We start from the raw sequence: 21,554 nt of genomic DNA, 5'->3' as shown, positions 1-21,554 counted from the left end.
TAGGAAAATGCCTATTTTTGAACATTTATCTGAATTTTGAAGTTTGAGGAAGGGAATAGTTCTTGTAAATAAAAGTTTGGAACTTGTTTCTGTACTTTGATCAGTGTAAATCAGGAATAACTATGAAGTGACTACTAATTGCTGCAGTCCCAAACGTAGCAGAATTTAAGTCTTTGCCTCCGAAGAGGACGTGGTTATTTTATACTGCTTGGTACCCAAACTAAAAGGGAACATACTGTAAATTGGAGAGATTGTTCACTGACAAGTAAACTAGATTGATAATGTAGTGGAAGGTATCCGACAAAATAAAGTGGTTTTTCAGGGCTGCCTCAAGAACTCTCATTCCTCTGCATTCTCATTCGTTTCCATGGGAGTTTATATGTTTCTAGCTGAGTGTTAAAATGTCCCCATCCTCCAAAACCCCATATATGCTCAACTTTATGCATGAGATTTGCCCTGTGGATTTGAGTAATGCTGATGATGTATTTAAAATTGCTGTAAAACTATGGAAGTGTTAGCAAACGTGGGATTGAATTTTAATTTATACGTTTGGGGTTCTGCCATGGAAATCAGCTGTCTTTCCTTTCGTGTTATTTAGGTTGAACTTGAAATGGCCATTGATACTTTGAATCCTAACTACTGTCGCAGCAAAGGAGAACAGATTGCTCTCAATGTAGATGGCACGTGTACAGATGAAACAAGTACCTATTCCTCGTAAGTGTTCTCTTTGCCTTCATTTACTTTTTGTGGTGAACGTAGATACATGTATGACCACCACGTCCTCAGGGGAAGATGAGAACAAGTAGCCATACACGCTTGAGGGGTGCTTTGGACATTTATATAGCAAGAATTCTTGGAAGTAACCTGTGTTTTTTGGGGTCTGTCATGAATTCTGAATTGCAAACAGAAAGATGAGTATATATGTTTGCTACAGTGGTTGATATTCCATTTTGAGAATTGGTGATTTCAAACCTTTAACATCCTTATGCCACATTTACTGTAGAATACAGTCTCACAGCATTCATCTGTCTGCAGGAAGCTGATGGACAAGCAAACTTTCTGCTCTTCGCAAGCTGCGAGTAACGTTTCCCGCTATGCAGCTGCTGTTTATAAAAAAGGTAAGTTTCTTTTGCTGAAGGGTTAAAATAAGACTTGTTTTGTTCTTTTTTTTTTTTTGTAGCCTAGGTTTTAATTGACTGATGCATCTTTAAAGAAAGTTTTTTCCTTATCTGTGCCCTCAGAGACCTTGAGGAAGTCTAGCAAAATTGTAAATATTTTATCAGAACACTGGGTTTGTAGATGCCTCCAGGACCTTAACAGTGCACAATGGCCTGATACATTTGTAGCGTAAATTTATTGTCATTTGTACTGTTTAATTTTCCTGTTCAACATTTTTTGCCCCTCTCGTCTCCTAATGCCTTCACAGTTCTGATCTGAGGATCATTAGAGATGAAAATACATAGATTGTCTTCAGTGATGACTATTTTACTATGAGTCTCCTGAACTACAGGTCAGGTCTGAGCCAGGAGGTGGCTCTCTGCAAGATCTGATTTCAACACAAAAAGGAAAGTAGCAGAAATAGGTCTTGGTCCTTCACACTCCTTTGAAATCCTGAATTCTGGATGAGTTTTTCACTTCAACGTCTTTTTACATTTTACTGTATTACATATTTATGTTAAATAGAAGCTGTGCCTTTGCAGAGAGAGGGAGATAATGAAAAGTGCTGTCCTTGTGCAGTGGGAAAAAACAATTTTAACCAATGTCAATTCTCTTTTTCAGGTGAACTTCACCTGACTCCACTACATGGAATTCTTCAGCTGAGGCCAAGCTTCACCTACTTGGACAAGGCTGATGCAAAACACCGAGAAAGAGAAGCTGCTAATGAAGGTAAATGCTCTGTGAATTTTGTGTTCTATTGGGAGGTGAGATTCAAGTTGTCTGTATAATATTACTGGTAAGAGTCATTATATTCTGAAGGTGTTTATTATAACAACATACTGATTATAAGGCCATTTCTCAGATTGTTTCATTGGTGTTATTTTCAGTGTAGCTGCATAAATACTTCTGTGGGCACAGTTTGGGGCATTGGCAGGGGTGTGAGATGGTGGGTAGTGTTCAATGGGCAGCAGTAAGGAGTATGTCACCACTGCCACTGAAAAGCTGCACTGCAAAGCTCTTGGAAACACTGTCTCTTATCAGAGGAGCAGTGTTGTGCTGTCATGCATTGCATAGTTTGGTAAACTGGAATTGAACCCGTGCTTATGTAGCTCCTAGTACCAGTTTCTAACTGCGTGAACCCCCAAATAGTTACAGATCGGTTTTGACCCTTTTACTGCAGTGATGTATTTATTCTGTTGTGTTTTTTGGTAGGTGGTGATTCATCTCAGGATGAAGCTGAAGACGATGTTAAGCAAATCACTGTATGTCCAAATTTCCTTTTTATGATAGTTCAGGCAACAATTTACAAGGCAGTGTGACAATTCACACTCAAATAAAAGGACAGGAAACATCAGCAAGTCCTGAAGACTTTGGTCTTGGGAGGCGGGGAAGCAAGATGGACTTGCAGTTGTTACACAAGCATAAAAATGGCATTGACAGCAAGGGGTGATTCATTTGAACTAGAGTCCCTAGCTTCTGTTACTTAGATACCAAATAATTAATGCAGATGTTTTATTTCAAGGATTTTGGGGCTGTATTTAACGATGCCCAAATATTCTAGGTACGGTTCTCCCGCCCTGAGACCGAACAAGCTCGTCAACGTCGTGTTCAGTCCTACGAGTTCCTGCAGAAGAGACAAGCCGAAGAGCACTGGGTTCATCTACACTACTATGGCTTGAAGGTAGGCGTGTGGTGGCTGCTGAGGAGGCCACCTGGGCCTGAAGGCTTAGCCAGTTCTAGCACTGTTTTTAAATCTGGGCCCATGGGAATCAGGGAGTCATCAAAAGATAATGAAGAAAAGTAGGTCTGTAGGCTTGAACCAGACCCTGCAGTGCTTTGTACCCCCTCCGCTGGATAATGCTTTGGGGTCTCCACACTGGAAAAGGTATAAAACTGTGAGCTGAACAAACATAGAGGGGTCCGAGTACAAGAATCACTCAGGTCTTGGATTATGAAGTGGACTTTGTGAAAGACTTGGGGAACTCGGTCAGTTGAATGTCAGAAGTCCTGTTTGTCTGCCCTACACGTATGTCTGTAGGGAGATTTTGAAGTCATAGCAACAGAAACATTCCCACATCACAGGAACGTTGTTCAGGAAAGTGAAAGCTGAACATCATGTTAGTGAGGTGGAACACCTCAGTGGTGCAGTAATGACAGGGTGGTCACCATTTGGAATGAGACATCCAGCATTTTGTATGTTTTCAGTATGTTGTAGTGACTTGTTTTTCTCTTGTCCCCAGGATAGCCGTTCCGAACACGAGCGCCAGTATTTGTTTAGTCAAGGTCATGGCCTTGCTGAAAACACGGAATTAATTAAATCTCCCAGGTAATGGTTTGATGATTTCCTACAGAAATTGCAGTAGTTTTTTTTGATTGTTTTCAGAGTAATGTCTGGATGTGTTTTTTAGAAATCTGATATTTGATAATTCTATACAGGGTAAAAATTGAATTGCTTAAAAAACACAGAAGCAAACTAGCCTTCAACTTACTCGGGCTGCTTTCTCTGTTTCCCTGTACTCTGAGATTAAAACTAGTTGTTTTCACTTGAGATTGTAGCCTCTTGTATCTTATCACAACCCTGCATTATTGGGACTGCAAATACTGTAAAGGAAAAGTAAAACAAAAGCTGCTTCTGCTTAAAATGAAGTAAAACTTGAAGGCAAATAACTTCCATTGTTAGCAAGTCTTCTAGATCTTTCTTTTGTGATTTCTGAAAGACAGCTGAAACTATGAAACTCATTTGGTTTTCTCTATTGGTGATTGCAGCTGTACAGGAATCTTCCTTTGATGCAGTCAATCCTAATGCTTCGCTGTAATCTGATACAGCCGTGGCCCAAGTAATAGGAAAGTGGCAGAATGTTTAACAGCGTAGGTGTTTTTTTCTCTAACACTTGACATCTCAGTGGAATAGTGCTAGGTGTTCTGAGAAGTCTTTTGGTATTGATTCTGTCCTCGCAGATACTGGTAATTACATGGGTGGAAAAGACTTTTTGCCTGTTGCTGGCCTGAGTCTCTCAGCCTACAGGACTTCACACGGCCCCTCTTAACTGCTGTGTCAGGAAATCTGTGTTTAATGTATTTACTCTTGCAGTTCCTTTGGACACCTCTTTTGTACAGATGAGCTGGCATTCTGACTCCTGTTTATTTCATACCTTTGCTTTGGGCAGATGAGTGTAAATAGGTTTTACCAGTACTGAATTCACAGAGGAAAATGGGAGAGGAAGGGGGAGAGCTCTCTTTTCAGGCTAATGTTTGTTTTGTAGATTCACACAAGCACGATTGCTCTAAGCAAGAAATAACTGTACTTAAACCTGGGAAGTCCCAAGACAAGCATTTTAAGGATGTGTCTTCTTCTCTTCTAGTGAATATTTAATGATGCTGATGCCTCCAAGCGTAGAGGAAGAGAAGTAAGTGTTTGTACAGAATGCTCAAAGTCTCCGTATTGGCTAGATGCTCTTTTTCATGGGCTGCAAATCTGCTTGTTTATCTGCAGTGACAAACCAGTGGCTCCGAGCAACGTGCTTTCTATGGCCCAGCTGAGGACTTTACCCCTTGCCGATCAGATTAAGATCCTGATGAAGAATGGTGTGTAGCTTTTGTAATACATTTGCACTTTACTTTTTGGCTTCTAATTGCCTCAGATAGGTACCTTTCCTAGTACTACCAGTTCTGTCCCCTTACCAGACGGTGTGTCTGGCACCCTGTTTCTGTGAAGGATCCCCATCCTGAGCCTTTCCTTAAGAAGATCATCTGTGCAGTGAAGAGTAGTAACAGCAGATCTGACTGTTGATCTCTGTGTTTGCGGTCAGCTTACACTTTGAATAATAATTTCTTATCTCACGATAGGTTTGTGGACACATCTATTTCAGCAAGTATCTCCTGGAATGTGGGGTCTGAGCATGAATCCTAAGGTTAATGCAACAAGCTGTGCTTCAGCATTTTGTGGGAGGTTTTCAGTAATACTTCATGAGTATCATGTAGGAATTTTATTTTATGTCTTCCAAGTTACTACTTGATGAGAGCAAATCCTGAGGACTTTGCCTCAGGAGCTCCCTGTGTTAGGTATCTCTGTTTCCAAATATGACCAAAAGCATAGATTTTTTTAATTTTAATTTTATTTATGCATAAATTTGGGACCAGTTAAGCTAATCAACTTTTTGTTGACTAGCAGATATTTTTAGAGCAGCTGATGACTGTAGTGCAAGGGAGGACTTAGTAGAACTTGGAGTTTGTTTTTTTCCTAAGATACAGCTTTGACCATGAACTTCAACATCAATCATAGCATCCTGGGTTTATAAATGTGTGTCTGTGTCATGTGCACTGAAGTAACCCTTAATCTTATGTTCATTTTGCCTTTCAGTGAAGGTGATGCCGTTTGCGAATCTGATGAGTTTGCTAGGCTCTGGGACTGACTCTACGGCAGTTCTCCGCTGTATACAGCAGGTGGCAATGCTGGTCCAGGGAAACTGGGTGGTGAAGAGGTATGGCTGGTCTTTGTTACTGGGACACGGTTTTCTGCTTTAAGGAGAGGATCAGAACAATGGATTTGATATACTCATCTTCCCTGTGTCTCGAAGTAGCCATGTTCTTAACTCACAGTACTGTAAAATCTAGATTTAATGTTTGTTGCTTTTTAGTGCAGTCAGGTATTAAAAATGCAGAGGGTTGATGTTAAAGGATAATACCTTAGTGCCTACCCCAGCTACAATTATGGCTGGGCAGCAATGTCATTTTTTTTTTGCACTTGAGTTATGTCAAATTTTTAACGTTAAGTTTACTCATGCTCTTTTTTGAGAGAACTGTCCTGAATTATTCCCAGAGATTGGTGTTAAATACAAACACAGGAAATGAAACTAATGTCAGCTACAGTATTTCTTGGCTAAATTCAGTCAAAGAAGGATCTTTGTGCAGTCGCCTTGCTGTTCATCAGTGGATGCTGCTCTTGTCAGCTGACAGCTACCCTCTAGAAGGCATTACCTGCTTAATAAATCAAGTGTGGTGCACTGAGTGTACCACATGAAATGGATTCTGTGTCATCCTCCTGTTTATTAGGATAAAGCATCCCACTGGGAATTGAAGCCTGAAATGCAGTATGAATTTTTTTACCTGGGTGGAGCACTGCATGCGGAGAATTGTAGTCTCTGGAATAGCTCTTTGTGTTAAGATGAGTGGCACCAGCTACCGGTCTAAGTCTGTTAGCAGGATCTGTTTCCGCTGCTGTGATACAGGCCTGTATTAGCAATGTGAACAGTTTTTATAGCAACCCTTGCTGTCCCTCCAGCCATTTCATGCTGTCCTTCCCGGCATTGCAGAAGGAAGCTGTAAGTAAGTTAAAAGACAGTATATTACCATTCAAATTGGTTTTATGTTATAGCTGATTCTTTGCTCCTGGTCCAAGGAGGTTATATGTATCTCTAGTAGATGTGGTGTGTTTGGGATGGCTGCGCACACAGCAGCACGTGCACACAGCAGAGCTTTAAATGAAGCGGGCACTCATTTCTTTGGCCTGGGTAGGATCAAGATCATGAACCGGGGTTGCCTTAAGGCTTTGGAGAGCATGCTAACGAATGGCATCCAGTTGACCTTGCAAGCAGACAAGGATACAGGGTATTATTGATCTCAGGGCTGTTTGGTTCAAGCATGACATTTGGTAGTATTGTTCTTTTAAGCCCTTGATCACTGGGAAGGAAATAAAAAGCCCTTATGCCCATACATCAGCATTTTGGCTAAATGCTGCCTTCAAGGCTGCGTGCCAGGTTAGCATGAGCATTTCTTAGGATCGTTCTGGGCTTGTTTATGCTGATCCAAGGGAGGGTAGGCTTTGCAAGAACAAAGCAGCGCTTGTACCTGTGCTGCACGCATCTGGTAGCCACAAGGCTATGCTTTGCTGCTGTAAGCCTTTTTGCACTAGTGTAATTACACCAATATTAATTCCTTTGATGAAAACCACACTTTGGATAAAAGTGCAATTTTGCTGCAGAACAGGGAGGACGTGTTTGTTAGGTTAATCTTCACCAGTGCCATTTTTCTGGAGTACCTAGTAACTACTCCATCTTCCTTTTTAATTAACAGTGATGTCCTCTACCCGAAAGATACTTCTAGTCCACATAGTGGAGTCCCTGCAGAAGTGCTCTGTAGAGGGAGAGACTTTGTTGTAAGTATAAAAGTGTTTGTTGTTTTTAAGGGAAAACAGAGGTGAAGTTTGCTAAGAGGCCACAGCATCGCAAAACTCTGCTGCTCTACCGCAGGAAGGTGTTTCCTCCAGAGAAATGATTTTGTACTTTAATCCTGAAGGTGGTGTTACAAGTCTGGCGTGGGAGTGTTGGTGTAGGTTGACATTGAGGCTGGCTGGCAGGTTCAGATCATCTGTCATTAACAGTATTCATCCCTTTCTAAAACATGCTGTAGAGCCACTATCGCATAGCCCTCACAATGCAGGGCTTACAGAAGAGCTAGGACTGGATAATAAAGTGCTTGTTTCTCCAGAGATATTTCTGTGGACTCAGGACTGTGAGGTCTCAGGAGGGCAGTGTGGGTAAGCCTTGTGCTCCCTGAGCTTGCACTGTTGATCTTTAAAAAGGACTTTATTCTCCAGAGCCGCTAATCAGTGAAAGGACTTTGTTCCCAGGCACCTTTTGTGAGCAGTAGCTGCACATGGAAGTTGAAATGAATGCAGGTCTTGTAAACACACACGTAACCACAGTAAAAACGAACAGCCTCTGTATTGTGTTTATTTTCGCTAATCACGGAAAGAATTAAGTTCCTAAGTGGTTCCTAAGTTCCTATGTAGTTTATGGTTTCTGCCCCATCAAAGAGAAGCTGATGAGTGTATCGCGCTCGATTTATTTTCAGTTAGACCTCACTGTTGCCCTTGTTTGCAAAGTTTGTTTATGAGATTTAGCTCTGAATAGGAGCATGTTCTGCTGGAGGCTTTAAGGATATTGCAGTACCGGTGTAAGATAAAACTGATGACGATTGAAGCTGACTTTTTATTCTGTCTTGGTGTCTGCCCAAGACTGCCATATGGAGACCTGGATTCAGGTGTGACCCAGTGACATAAGTCTTTAGGACACGGCAGATTAGGTGACATGTCGTGCGTAAAGTTCTAGAGACCAGAAATTATTATGCTCAGTTAAGTACATGGTAGCGTAAAGATTAATTATTTTCATTTGAATTATGTCAAATATACCTTGAATGAGAAATGGATCCGAGTTGGTCTCGAAGGCGAGTGATTTGCTGATTAACCTTACCACAGGGAAATAGGTAGAATGTTAGAAAATAGAACGCATCAATATTTCTTGTTTTCAGACAAAGCGAAATGTCTGGTTATAAGTCTCAGAAATAGGATGTAATTCTGTATTACATCTATGGTGAATATGTGTTCAAGCTTAAAAAGGGATCTTTATTTCCCTGTATATATTTGTGTAAAGTAATTAATAAGGTTAGAAAATACTTATGGCCAATAGTGACTTTTAGAGTCCACCTTTTCCACGCTGTACTTTGGGGAGGAGGAAGAGTAATTTGTGTCTTTTGTAAAAGCTCCTGTGTTTTCTACAGATTCTCATGTAATAAATTCAGAGGACAGGTTTGCCACTGGCTCTGGTTGGGGGTGAAGGGCCTGGTGAGACATGACTGCCTCAGGGTTGTGTGCAAGGAGAGCGGATAGATCTGCTTCTTTTGGACAGCAGCTTCTTGTGCTTTAAGACAGAAATGCCCTGTGTGCCAAAGTGAGCGTGGCGTTTTTAATCTGTTTGTGGGCAGAGAGAAGCTGAATCAGAGAGAAGGATGTGTAGATGACGTTACAGGGCAGGAGGAAATTTGCAGTAATGAGATTTAGAATTCTTCACTACATTATTAATACGCACAGACTAAAAGAGGTTGTCATCTATTTAAATGGAGGCAGGAAGAAATCAAAGGTCCTATTCAGGCGGTGTTCTGTTAGCCTGCTCTCAGCTGCTGCCTCTCAGGATGTTGGACCGTAGCAGCTGCTCTGCAGAGCGCCTCACTTTTCCATGAGCTGGGGGCAAGCGAGTGAGAGGCCATCTCAGCATGACTGTGAGTGACTGTGGTGTGCGTTGAAGGGAATGGGCACTTTCTGGGGAGCTGTGCTGCAGAAGGGCAACAGTCATCAGCCTCTACAGGCCTCTATGTTAACAGAAGCGGATGAAGAGTTTCTTTAGGTTGATGATTAGGCATGTGCAAAGCTGAGCTTCAGGTGTGACTTGTGGAATCCCAGCATCATTGCACTGGGTTTTTGGGGTTTTTCTGGAATCTAAATGGAGTTTGAGTTGAAGAGATTCTTCATAGCTTTTGTAGTCACAGATTTGCCAAGGCAAACCATGGGTTCTCAAAACTTTTGTCGTAGTGTGTTCATGGCCATTTGAGGACAGAAGTGTTTTCCCACTATCTGGCCAAGAATCACCTGCTTCCACATTCTTGAAAGGAACGGGGCTTCCATTTTTCTGTTAACATCATTGAACAGGGTCATTGCTACAACTTTAATAAAGCAACTGCTAAATACAATTACTATTTTTTTCTCCTTTTTCCCTTCTTAGATGTGGAAGTTCACACAGGACCGCTGGGTTGTGAGAAAGGAAGTGGCAGCAGTTACAAAAGTGAGTAATTTGGTTTTTTTCTTCCCAAAGGAGAAGCAGGTGCTCAGCGTAGGGCACTGTCTGTAGGTTGGTGGTGGATTCTCCTGCAAGCCTTTGCTCAGGTCCACAGCAGCTGCTTTACTGCAGATGGGCAATATTGCTCGCCAGACATGCCTTTGCTTTGGAACAGGTGTAGATGTTTGCTCTTTTTAGAAAGGTTTTGAGCAGCTTCCACAGTTACCATGACTCCACGGGATATGACTGGCCTTGTAGCCGAGCTGCTGGAATGGATCTTGTCCTCTCATCTGTTTCAGTGGAAAGCTGGACACACTATGAATTAAGCTAAAAACTGGTCATGCACCAAAGCAGATGAGGGCTATACAGTCTCTCTAGCTGCTCTGCTTTGGGTGTGTTACAAAAGAGCAACTCTTCTGTCAGTATTTGACAGCTGTCAATGTTGAGTAAAGGCTTTAAAGCAACTCAGGTGCCTGAATTTTCTGTTAAAACTGGCGAATGGATGAGAAACGTTAGAAGAGGACAATAATAATTTCCCTAAAATGCAGGAAAATGATAAAACGTGAGTTTATGCATGTATCATCTATTTTTGGAATGTTAGGTCCAGTGCTACTCAAAAGCTGTGAATGTGTAGGTGCAGCACGTCTGACCTGCAGCTCTAAAATAAGATTAACATTATGCAGTGTGCTTCTCTTCTCAGTGGATTCTTTTCGTCTCAGTTTGAAAACTCCTTTTTTTCTTCACAAAACATGCCGTGAGCTGTTTGACTCTCAGGTGATTAATCACCACTGCTCTCTGAAGTGCTGTGCTTTTAACATTGTGTGAAAGTGTCGGTGCTGCAGAGAAGGATGAGCAGCTCTGCCTCAGCTGGGTGTGTCTTTGTGGAGGTGCCCTGTATATACCAAATAAGCCAAACTCTTCCTGTCTCATTGAACAGTGCCCATTGCTGTGTGGCTGTATGTGTCCTATGTGAATTGAATTCCTTATTATTTATTTTTTTTCTTTTAGCTTTGCCCAGAAGATGTGAAAGACTTCCTAGAGCACATGTCTGTGGCAAGAATAAACAAAGGTTGGGAGTTCATGCTCCCTTATGATGAAGACTTTGTTAAGAAGCATCCAGATATAGTTCAGAGGCAACATATGCTGTGGATGGGCATTCAGGCCAAGTAAATGACTTTTTATTTTGGGGAATAACCTAAAACCAGAGAACTATGTAGTGCAAAGTTTCTGTAGCTATCGATCAATTATTTGATCTGTAGTGCCTCTAAAGTTCCCCCCTCGCAGTCACCAGGCAGTGGTGTGGTGGGGGTGTCACTGCATCATTCAGGTCATTCCTATTCGTTGGTTCTGTGGAGAAATGGAGTGTTCTAGCTAATGACCAAAGCTGGCATGGCTGCCTGCAGGCATAACAACTGAAACTGTCCTGTTATATCTTTCAGATTAGAAAAGGTCTATAATCTCTTGAAGGAACACTTGACACCAAAGAAACAAGAGGCACAATCAGGTAAATGAAATTGTGCTTGGGTTATCTTGAAACACATGGATCCCTCCATAGTTGTGGCTGATGTTTTGGAGTTTTCTATGAGGTGGGGACTGCTCTTTTTTTGGTTAACATTTTCCCTTTCTTGTCCTCTGGATTATTCAGGATAGATCTTGGTCCGTACTAACATCACTGATGGTGACACAAGCGTACTGTAGCATCCTCGTAGCTGGGCAGGGAGGATTTGCTATTTGATAGTAGGAAATCAACTGGTTCTGTCATCCACTTCTTCATTTAAGGCAACTTGTAGATGTAAGAATGTAATCAGCTCCTGAAGAGAGGACAGGACCGGTGCATAAGTAATTCTCACCTCTCAGTTTTCAAGATAACGTGCATGAGGTGATTATTTCCCCTGATTTGCACTGGGCTCTGTGGTGTGATTGGGGGCTGAGCAGTTGGGAAAGTGTTTGGCAGGGGGCTGCAAGGAGGTGTGAAGCTCTCTCTTTTTGACATCCTTCTCCACCATGGATGACAGAATATTAAAGTAACTGCTCCATAATCCTAGAAGATTGTGAAAACTTAAGATTCCAGAGATTTTTTCACGAGGCGTTTGGCTCCTTGCCAGACACTGGAGTCAATGACAAGTATAAGCAGAACTGACAAATGAGCATATGAATCCATTTCAATACCGTGTGTCTGATCTGACTGGAAGGATTAGATGTTGGGTTATTTGGAGAGGATTAGCAGGCCTAAAACAGCAGAGGAGATAACAGCATGTGTGCTGTGCATGCTTTTGCCTCTCCTTTGGCATTGAGACTAGATTCCTCTGCTGCCAGCTCGCAAAGAAATCCAGTCTCACCTTTCTTTTCACCTTTGGATAGCTGGATGTGGGGAGGACACGGGAGAAGAGGCACAGCACTGCATGGCACAGGACTCCCTCCTGTCCCTTTCTCCCCATCACGGGGTAATCGTTCTAAGAAGAGAGTCTCAGACTTTCATACTGTGCACCTCATGCTAAAAGGGTGTTGACGTTCACTGTTAACCCAGTCACTCTCCTCACTGTACCTACGCGACATCTCGGGCTGGCTTTGGCAGTGGCTGCAGCCCCACCAGCCGCGAGGTACTCTAAAAAAATCCCTAGAGTTGCTGGGGAAAGAAGCACTTGGGTCACAAGTAGGGTTGTATAAGCGGTCTATGTCCTGGCTTCCTGATCTGCTGAAAAGGCTCTAGTGATTGAATAAGTGCACTTTGTCTTTCCTTCAGGTTCCTTGATTGGAACACCCATCCCAAGCATCCGGCTTACAGTTGTCAACATGTTTATCCTTTAAAAAAGCCAAACACCATCTCCTCCAAAAAAACCCAAAACTAAAGTAAAATATGATCGACAAGCTGGGTTTATGCTTTAGATTTCACAGGCAGATGATGTTTCCCAGGTTTATTTCTCTATGAGCCCTTCAAGAGGTAGTCTGCAAGACTGGAGCCCTGGTTATGGTGAGATTTATGGTATCTTTTGTTTCTTACTAGCTCAACCGTTGCTGGTTTCTGGGGAGCAAAGGGTCAACATGGCTAAAGCGAAAGTCAAGCAGAACTATGGGCAGCTGGAGAAGGAGTTCCAGAAGCAAAAGGCAGAGATGAAATCGAATGACACCTCAGCCAAGATGGATGTTTCCAGTATCCGCATTAAAGAGGAGCCTGTGAGTGATGAGGAGCCAATGGATACCTTGGCTTATGAGGGCACGAACAACGGCATTGTTAATGGCCTCCATACAGAGGAGGACTCCATGGACTCTTTGAATGGCCACTTGCCTGGAGGCCGCATTGACCGGGTAGCCCAAGAACTGAAGGCTTTTGTGTCATCAACATTTAAGAAACAATTTGTACTCACCCTGAGTGAGCTTAAACGGTTATTTAACCTTCACTTAGCCAGTCTGCCTCCAGGACATACACTGTTCAGTGGCATTTCGGACAAAATGTTACAGGACATGGTGTTGGACACTGGCTGCAAACAGATTTTGGTGCCTGTAAGTATGTTTTTCCCTTGATATACTTCGGGGAGGAAGGATTGCGGGGGCAGTTAAATGTCTGAGCTGTGAAGTGTTTGTGTCCTGTGCTGGTGGATCAGAAGAACAGATGTTCTCTGAGTAACTACCCAGTATTGGATATGTTAAAGCTACTGGAAGTTCGTCTGGCGTCCTGCTTCGGGCAGGCCCTGTGCTCTGTTCTCTTTGCTTTGGGCTGTGCTGTATAGCTTAGTGGTCTTTGGGTCTTTGTTTTCACCTCCAGGCTGTTGGGCTGCAGTGACTCCCTGTCCCAACTTGCTTCCATTAACATGATCCAAGGCAACCCTAGATTCCCACCAGCTCTCCTGGAGCTGCACGAGCTCCTCTCAGGGACAGGGATGCAGGTGGGGGAGGAAAGGTGACATTGACTGCCTGGGAGCAGCAAAGCACACCCTGCAGAGCTGTCTGAAGCGACAAACTATATCTGCAGCAGGTTTCTTGGGTCAGTCCTTATCCTCCCAGGCTCTGCAGAGATGTCTTTGTTTCTTTGTCTTTATGGAAATTACGTGTGTGATTGCATGAGACAGAGCCAGGTCTGCATTACGTCAGGTTGCTTAGGAAAGGAAAAGGAATTTGGCATCATGGGAAAGAACCTAAAAGGAAATTAATTTTACAAGACATCTGGCAGTGCTGCTGGGGTTGCAGTCAGGAGGAGCTGGGGAGTCAGCTGCCTTTGGGGAGACACGAGAAGAGGCATGTGAACTGCTTGGAAGAGGAGGCAAGGCAGAAAGAGGAGGAAGCAGGCAGGCTGACGAGAGAGAGCCTGGAGCATGGGAGTTGAAATCCAGCTAAGGAATAAGGCTTGCTGCAGGGGGGCAGAAATAACGTGTTCAGTCTTGTGCAAAGTACCTGTTGTGGCACCAGGGAACCAAGTAACAGACTGGAAATGCCACTAGGGAGACCACCAATTTAGATACTTCCTGCTTTCCCTTGACAGCTTCCAAGTCCTGGGGTGACGTTTGCCTGGAGCTGCCTCTTAGTGCTGGCTGGGCTCTCCTTTGTGCTCAGTGTAATGTTATCATTTGCTGTGCTGATGGTAAATAACTGAGATCATTGCTGCTCCATTACTTGTGACTGGGGTTTGTTTGCTTTGGAAATGTTGGGATTTTGGAAATTATTCCATCCACTCTGTGCTTAAAGGCTGTGAGGACTGGAAGTTGGATAGTTTCTTTTTTTCAAAAAACAACCAAAATAAAATCCTCCCCAAGAGAGGGGGTTGGCAGCTTCCTTCTGTCTGGGAAACCCTGTCACAGGAGACCTGCAGAGGTGTGGAAGTGGTCACTGGAGTGTCTCTTGCTGGAGGACTCAAAGTTTCAGTTCTGCTGACCGAGAATTTACTGCAAAACTTGAGAACTTGCATAGGAGCCTATATAAGCCTGGATCATTATCAGCAATATGTAAATCTTGCCCCCAAGCCTCCCCAGTGGTGCTCTGTGCAGATGGCCAAGGTGCTGGGGCTGGTTTTACTCTGCGGGGGCTCATACACGTGGCTATTCATGCTTCCCCTGGATGATTTTGTGAGAACCCGATGAGAGCGCCTGAGCTCAGGGAAAGCCTGGAGGTTTTAGTGTGGAATTTCATAGTTGCTCATTAGTTTTCTGTAATTGAAACTGCTTTAGTGATAAAAATCAATGATCTGAGGTAATTAAAATGATGTTCTGTGGGGGTTGAGGACACTCTTGGCTTGCATGCTGCCCTATTTCAGAACACATGTTGCTCAAAATGGCAATTGAAACCTTACCAGGGGACTACAGGATTTATTATAAAGCTGAGCGCCTGCACCCGGGGTATGAGATAAATAGGATGTGTGGGGAGGCAAGAGAGATGCCACTCCAGCTGCAGATGAGGCTGGGGGAAGCCTGCGGGGTGCTGTCATTGCCTGTGCTTTGGGGCATCCTCAAGAGGGTGGGAAAAGCACAGGCAAAGCAGCAGCGAATCCTGGGCAGATGCACCCCAGCGCAGTGGCTGCTGCTGCCATCAGGGAGAGGGCGACTAGAGGCATCCTTGGCCAACGCTGGCGCTGTGCTTAAGTCCAGAGCTTGTGTCCAGCCCCGTGGGAAATGTTTGTGCAGGACTCTCGCTCCCAAGTACCTGCACCCGTTTCCTGCAGACTGGTGGGGGTGCCTGGGGTAGCTGGCTCCTGCTGGCTCCCTTCCCGTGGTCCATGGAGTGGCAAAGTTCTGCCCAAATCTTGAGGATATTTTTGAGGCATCAGGAAATGATGTAAATGATGCGGGCATCCTGCCTGGCTGGGTTAACAGGAGAGGAATGCAGCTCTGCGCTTACGGTGAGCCTTTTGGGCTAGTGGTGGTGCCAGTTTCCTGGAGAGATAAGATCAACAGCTCCCCTCTAGGATTATTCCAGTTGATAAGTTTTCTTCGGGTGGGACCCAGCCCCATTCAAGTCTGGTTTAGCCATCACGCGAGGCTGCCTGGCAGTGGCTATTTTTAGGGCATGCTCGGAATGAGACACGTCCCAAAGCCAAGGGCTCCTCCCCGAGATCTTCCGTTTTCACGTGGCAGCTCTGGGGACCCGGGGCGGCAATGCGTCTCCTAGAAGCCCTGCAGCTGGCTCTGGGGAATTAGAGCAGGAAGGGGCACAGGGCGGATACTTTAAAGAAGGAATTAAGGCCATGGAACGCTGTTTCAAGGTGAGGCCGGAGAGATTAAGATAACAAAATAAAATGGTGAAGGCAGAGTGGATGGCAAGACAGTAAAGCTGTGTGGATGAGCAGCGCGTCTCTGTGAGGAGTTGCCGCTGGCATTTCCCACTCTGTGGAGAGGCTGTGTGAGAGCAGCAAGCGAGCAGGGTGCTGTTGGCAGCGGGGTTTGCAACAGTTCGCAGAGTATGGCTGGACGAGGCGAGGAGGTTCTGTGGGTTTTTCTTCCCAAGTAAGTATTGTGTTGGTTTGGAAGCCGTTTCCTCACAGAGTGGCCAGATAAACACAGCTGCGTTTCAGACATGTGGCTGAGGCAGGAGGAGTTTGCACTCCAGTTCTGCGTGAGTGACTTTCTCAGGGTGCGGCAGCTTGTGGCCGGGTGCTCCTGATGCCCTGGTTTTGCCTTTCCTGCTGCAGCTTGTTTCTAGAGGGAAGCTGAAGTATTTGATTTTATCTGGGCTGAAAGCATACAAGAGACGGTGTTCCTCAAAAGCAAGAGTTATTACAAGACGAGAACTACGTCAGGTGTTCCCAACCTCATAAACCTGAATCCTGGCTCCAAACCAAGTGTAAAACTTTGTTATAGTCCAGCGATTTAGACCAACGGGAGAGCCAAAACTGCTAATCCCACCGGGCAGCTCCCGCTGGAAGAAATCTCTTCCCCTTTGCTGTAGGATCAGAGGCAAAGCATGAAAGGAAGGGCTGTGCGATGCACAAATCTTTTGGTGTGGTGCAAGGGAGGCTGGGAAGAAAGGTTTGGTTTGTAGCAGCAGCCAGGATTAAGCGATACTGGAACAATCAGGACTGGCTTGTTAGCTTTTCATAGATGATTGATTCAGGTCATCTGGGCAGTTAGCAAGGAATAAATTGTTAGTGGCAGACGGGGAGAGACAAGTCAGGGCTGCTCATTAGTCGCTGCTCCAAGGGGAAGTGTTAAGGCAAGTGGATGGTTTGTTTGGGTTTTTTTTAGGAATTCAGGGCACGGAAGGGAGGGAGTTGTGTTCCATCCTGCGTGCAGGGGTGTGAGGCCTCTGCCTCAGAAAAAAAAATGTATTTCTCTAGATTGGCATATGGGGAAAAAAAAACAACTAACCAAAACCACTTCATTTTTGGAGCCTGAAATGAGCAGGTGTCTAATTCACTGTCCGTCAGTGCTCAGTTCTCTGGAGTCCTGTAGACCACCCCAAAACAGAGATGACAAATGCAGCAGAAGCACTGTGCTTGTCAGTAGCGCTGACTTGGGATCGGTGAAGCAGATAAATACAGGATAGAGCCTGAATCTCTAAAACCTGCCGCTCTAAATGTAAAAATCTCCAGAAAGACCCTGCAAAGCAGTTGGTGCTCAGTTGATGGTCTGGAGGCAAATGCTGCTGATAGGAAAAACCTAGGCCTGAGATTGTACTCATGGTATGTGGGGGTTGACCCTCCACCAGTGCAAAATTACACTCATGCAACATTCACCGGATCCCAGTATGCCCAGCAGCTCCCTTTTAGAGCTCTGAAGTGGCCGGTGGTGTGCCAGACGTGCGCTGCTGTGGGTTACCCTACCATCACCAGAGCCTTCAGTCACACACAGCTTGGGCACACCAAGGTACACATCAGGGTCCCGTGGTGGTGGTTCCATTCCTGAGGCCATGGTTACCCCCTTAATTAGTGATTTAGGATCTGTGTGCTGCAGGATCACGCAGCAGGACAGGTTTGATACAGACAGTGTTTCAGTTGAGGTCATCGGGCCGCAAGAAGGTGGCTGCAGGACAGGCCGTGCCTGAGCAGGCGCCGGGGCTGCCAGAGCAAAGTTATCCCTTGGAGTGTGGTGTAGGAGAGGAGCTTGTGTTGTTTCAGCAGTTCTTATTACATGGCAGTGCCGGTTTTGATTCAGTAATAGGTGTCCAGGGATGCTGTATCATAGAGTCATTAAGCAGAACTCATTAAATAGATGGTTATTTTTTAACAGCCTCTTGTTCTCAGTTTCCTCCGCAGACTGCTGCTTCGCCAGATGAACTAAAGGTCTATGCACTTTGGGAAGCTGGTGACACTTACGATCAGGTAAGGATAAAAATAAGTGGCATTCCCAAATAAATGTTTATTGAGCATTTGGCGTTGTTTGAATTTGTGTTTCTGGAACTGGTAGAGCAGATAGCACAGGTGGTTTTCCTTTTTCCCTGTTGGAAATGTCCAGTTTTCAATACCAGCCTATTTCCAGATGAGAGGGAGCTCTTCGCTCACAGGGTGATCACTGCTGTGTCGACAAGGTGGTTTGGGCTGAAACAACGCAGTATATTGGTCACACATGTCACTAACAGCTCAGTGGGATACAAATGAGTTTGAACCTGTGAGGAGAAAGGATTCTTCACCGCAGGGCTCACACCAGGATCCAGTCCAATTGTGGTTTTTTTCTTTTGGTACTGCAGCTTAGGAAAAACAATGTCACCTGATTAAAATGTTTATACTTAAAGTGAGAAATTGTTACAATTCAGTGAATGTTTTGGACAGAGTAAGGCACGCATAGTTTTGATACCTAGAAAAATGGGAATGATTGTTCTTCCCTCCGTATTTATGATAACGTTTTCTTTTAAAGCATCGCCGAGTTTTGCTTGAAATCTTTTCGAAAAATTATCGAGTGCGCAGGAATGTCATCCACAATCAGTTGAGTCAAGAATGTGGAGAAGATCTAAACAAGCAGGAGGTGGATAGAGTGTTAAAGGTAAGTTTCTGCTCCCTTGTGGGTTTGATCCAATCAATACATGTGGTGCTTGGTTTGAGCAAAGGATCATATTTTACCTTGAATTGACAAATGCTAAGGATGAGAGAACAGTTGTTGGAATGTGGACAAATCCTAGTTTTCAGCTTGTTTTCTTAAACATACACTTGTTTCATTCTATCTTCTTTCCCTCCCAAGAGTAGTGATTTTGACTCGTTATTTTTTATTATTGCAACAAAGCTTTATTTGTCCTCTTGGACCAGCAGAGAATGGAGTGTGGGAAATGTGATACTTGAGTTGGTTTTAAGTAGCGTGGAGTTAACGCCTGCGGAGGCGGGAGGGTTCTGCACGGTGCACCGCGCTTACCAGCTGGCTGCTGTTGGTTAGAGCTGAAGAGCACAAGTGCCACGTACTCAGAAGGAAATGCATTTCATTCCATAGTAGGACGTGCAGCAGTGTACGGAGCGAACCCCTGGCCAAAATAAGCAGGCAAAGTAGTAGTTAACATATTTCATTGTTGATGTTTATTTGAATCCTTTCATCTCTGCCTTTGAAGGTGCACCATTTACTTGCTGAAGAAGTTCAAGGTATAAAGTAGGGACCACACAGGCCATGACTGCCAGGCTTTAAAAGCGATGCAGGATGGCCAAGTGGCAAGTTGCCAGCTAGTGTAATACTTTGATCATTGTTGCCGGGCTCACTGTCACTTTACTTCAACGAGTGCTGAAGTACTTTATTGCATTGGGATCTGCAAATGGAATAATAGCGTATTTGAAAAATGACGGATCTGTTGCTATGATAATGAGCAAACTGGTCTTGCTTGAAAAAACTGGTCTTCTTAGCATTACAAGCAGCTCAGACATCTCTGCCTGCTAGACAGTATTTCATGTGGCTTGCCTGTACTGGGAGATCTGTCCAGTGACGAGGTGAGCTCCAGTATCGGCTCTCCTGGAACATCTAGACAATGGACTGGCATTAGTTTTCCGTATGGTGTTGCTATTTAGCACATAACCTATTTCTAGAAAAATACCTGCCCCTAAAAAACTGGGTACTGTTTTTATGTGAGTCACTAAGTCATCATGCGACCCACCTCGTGCTGTGCCAGGCTGCTTTGCCTCAAATACATTTGTCACAAAAAGTATGTGAAACGATCTTCGTTTCTGAAATAAAATTTAGCAGTATGATTTAATGAAATGGGAAGATCCTCTGGCTTCTTTAGGCCACAGGAGACTGGACTCCTCTTTGAATGAAATTGGATTTGTTGACTCCTATTTCCCCATCTGCATGTGCTCCATTTTTAACCACAGAGGAACAGGCTGACAGGGTTTGTATTTTTGCGTCTGCAGATTGAGTCTGCAAACCCTCTTTCTAGCCCCCACATTTAATGTCTTATTTGTTTTTTGTAATGTCTGAGTCCTAAGACTTCAGGAAGAGAAAGTTTTTCCCTTTAAGCTCCGGAGTATCAGTCTGTAGCAGTACTGAAACCTGTGCTGAATTACCCAAACAGGAGGGTGGGAGCAAAAGAACAAGAAGCCATTAGCTGAGAGCTAGAGTGACCTGGTGCTCATCTAATAGAAGCAGCCCCAAGAGAACCACCCGGCTGAGCTCCTTTGCTGTGGTGCTCAGCAGAGGTGCGGTCTCGGTACTGCAGTGTGGTCCCGAGGTTTGACAGTTCATTGTCACTCAACACTTTTTCTGAAGAGGCTTCAGACCTGGCTGGCACCTTCCCGCTGCGGCCCGGTCCTGCTGCTCCCTGCAGTCTCTCCACTTGAGGTTCAGCCTGCGTTTACCCCTCCCTGCAGCCTTCCCTAAGCTTCTGCACAGTCCCCGTCTTGCTGCTGTTCCATCATTTGGCCTCTCCGCCTTCCCCCTCTTGTGTCTGTCCTCTTCCTCGAAGCTCTGAGACAACCTCCTGCTCTGGATTCGTGTTCTCCTGTGCGCTGGAGAGATGACTTGTGTTACTGATCCCATTCGTTGTCTCGCAGCCAGACAAGTGTTCCCTGGACCTTATGGACTTTCCCTTTCTCCCCAGGACTGCTGTGTGAGCTACGGTGGAATGTGGTATCTTAAGGGGACGGTGCAGTCTTGACAGTGGTGGGAGTGGTTTCAGGGGATCTCCAGGACGAAAGAGGAAACCTTCAGCGGGCGGCAGAGACAAAGTAACGCTGTGGCCTCGGGAGCGTGGGGCAGGATCTGACCTACTTTGGGGCACGTGGGCATTGCAGACAGTCACCGACATTCCAGCACGCTCACACACGTGTTTGCATGGCCGCCAAGGCACAAGAGCAACTAGGAAGACAACATGGGACCCTGTCTGCAGCTTGATTAATCTGGGATTTCTCATGTATTTCAATTCTCGTTCTGTTTCATTATGAAAAAAATAAACCATATACTGACACAGACATGATGGAAAATCATGGTCTAACATTTTATTTTGTAAGTAATGCCAATAAATTAAATTTGTTTACAAACATCCCAGTTTTTGTTAAATCCCTAGGTGCTCGTACTTTAGTCAGAGCATGGCAATAGCCCTTGCAGCCCTCTTTCGATGAAGAGGCGATAATTGTGTTCATGGAAACGTCAGGCCAGGGAGGGGGAAACAAACTCACATCCCTGAACTCTGTACTCCGTAGCGATTGTCCTCACCTGTTGTCTGTGCAATGAGTTATTTGGAAAAGTACCTACACTTGAACCAGATGTGGAACGACTACCGGATTTCTTTTCCTGGTGTGGGGTTGGTTTGAGGGGTTTTTTTTTTTGCATTCCTGTATGCAGGTACAGCGAGGTAAGCGAGTGCACCCTCTGGAAGGCATCCAGCTGGAGTTATCACACAGCAATGTAAAACCTCTATTTTGTGTAAATTTTTTAATAAAATTTTATCTCAAAG

General features: G+C 44.5%; 1 protein-coding gene across 2 annotated transcripts in view; it reads left to right on the top strand.

The window, feature by feature from the left end:
• Nucleotides 1-21,554, top strand: part of POLR3E (RNA polymerase III subunit E) — a 29,243-nt gene extending 7,689 nt beyond the window's left edge. The window contains exons 5-21 of one of the 2 annotated variants that reach the window (XM_054080803.1): nt 599-714; nt 1,036-1,118; nt 1,780-1,887; nt 2,371-2,420; nt 2,720-2,839; nt 3,399-3,484; nt 4,521-4,565; nt 4,652-4,743; nt 5,519-5,639; nt 7,231-7,312; nt 9,714-9,773; nt 10,776-10,933; nt 11,207-11,271; nt 12,772-13,268; nt 17,935-18,012; nt 18,545-18,670; nt 20,700-21,554. In XM_054080803.1, the coding sequence (XP_053936778.1) occupies nt 599-714; nt 1,036-1,118; nt 1,780-1,887; nt 2,371-2,420; nt 2,720-2,839; nt 3,399-3,484; nt 4,521-4,565; nt 4,652-4,743; nt 5,519-5,639; nt 7,231-7,312; nt 9,714-9,773; nt 10,776-10,933; nt 11,207-11,271; nt 12,772-13,268; nt 17,935-18,012; nt 18,545-18,670; nt 20,700-20,756 (1,944 nt within the window). In that variant the 3' untranslated portion in view covers nt 20,757-21,554. Of the gene's footprint in view, nt 1-598; nt 715-1,035; nt 1,119-1,779; nt 1,888-2,370; nt 2,421-2,719; nt 2,840-3,398; nt 3,485-4,520; nt 4,566-4,651; nt 4,744-5,518; nt 5,640-7,230; nt 7,313-9,713; nt 9,774-10,775; nt 10,934-11,206; nt 11,272-12,771; nt 13,269-17,920; nt 18,013-18,544; nt 18,671-20,699 lie in introns of those variants that run through there. The other variant, XM_054080804.1, reaches the window with a different exon arrangement.

This window comes from Cuculus canorus, chromosome 15, assembly GCF_017976375.1.
Source record: "Cuculus canorus isolate bCucCan1 chromosome 15, bCucCan1.pri, whole genome shotgun sequence".
NCBI lineage: Eukaryota > Metazoa > Chordata > Aves > Cuculiformes > Cuculidae > Cuculus > Cuculus canorus.
Note: the sequence above shows the minus strand (reverse complement) of the source record. Positions and strands in the feature narration are given on the sequence as shown.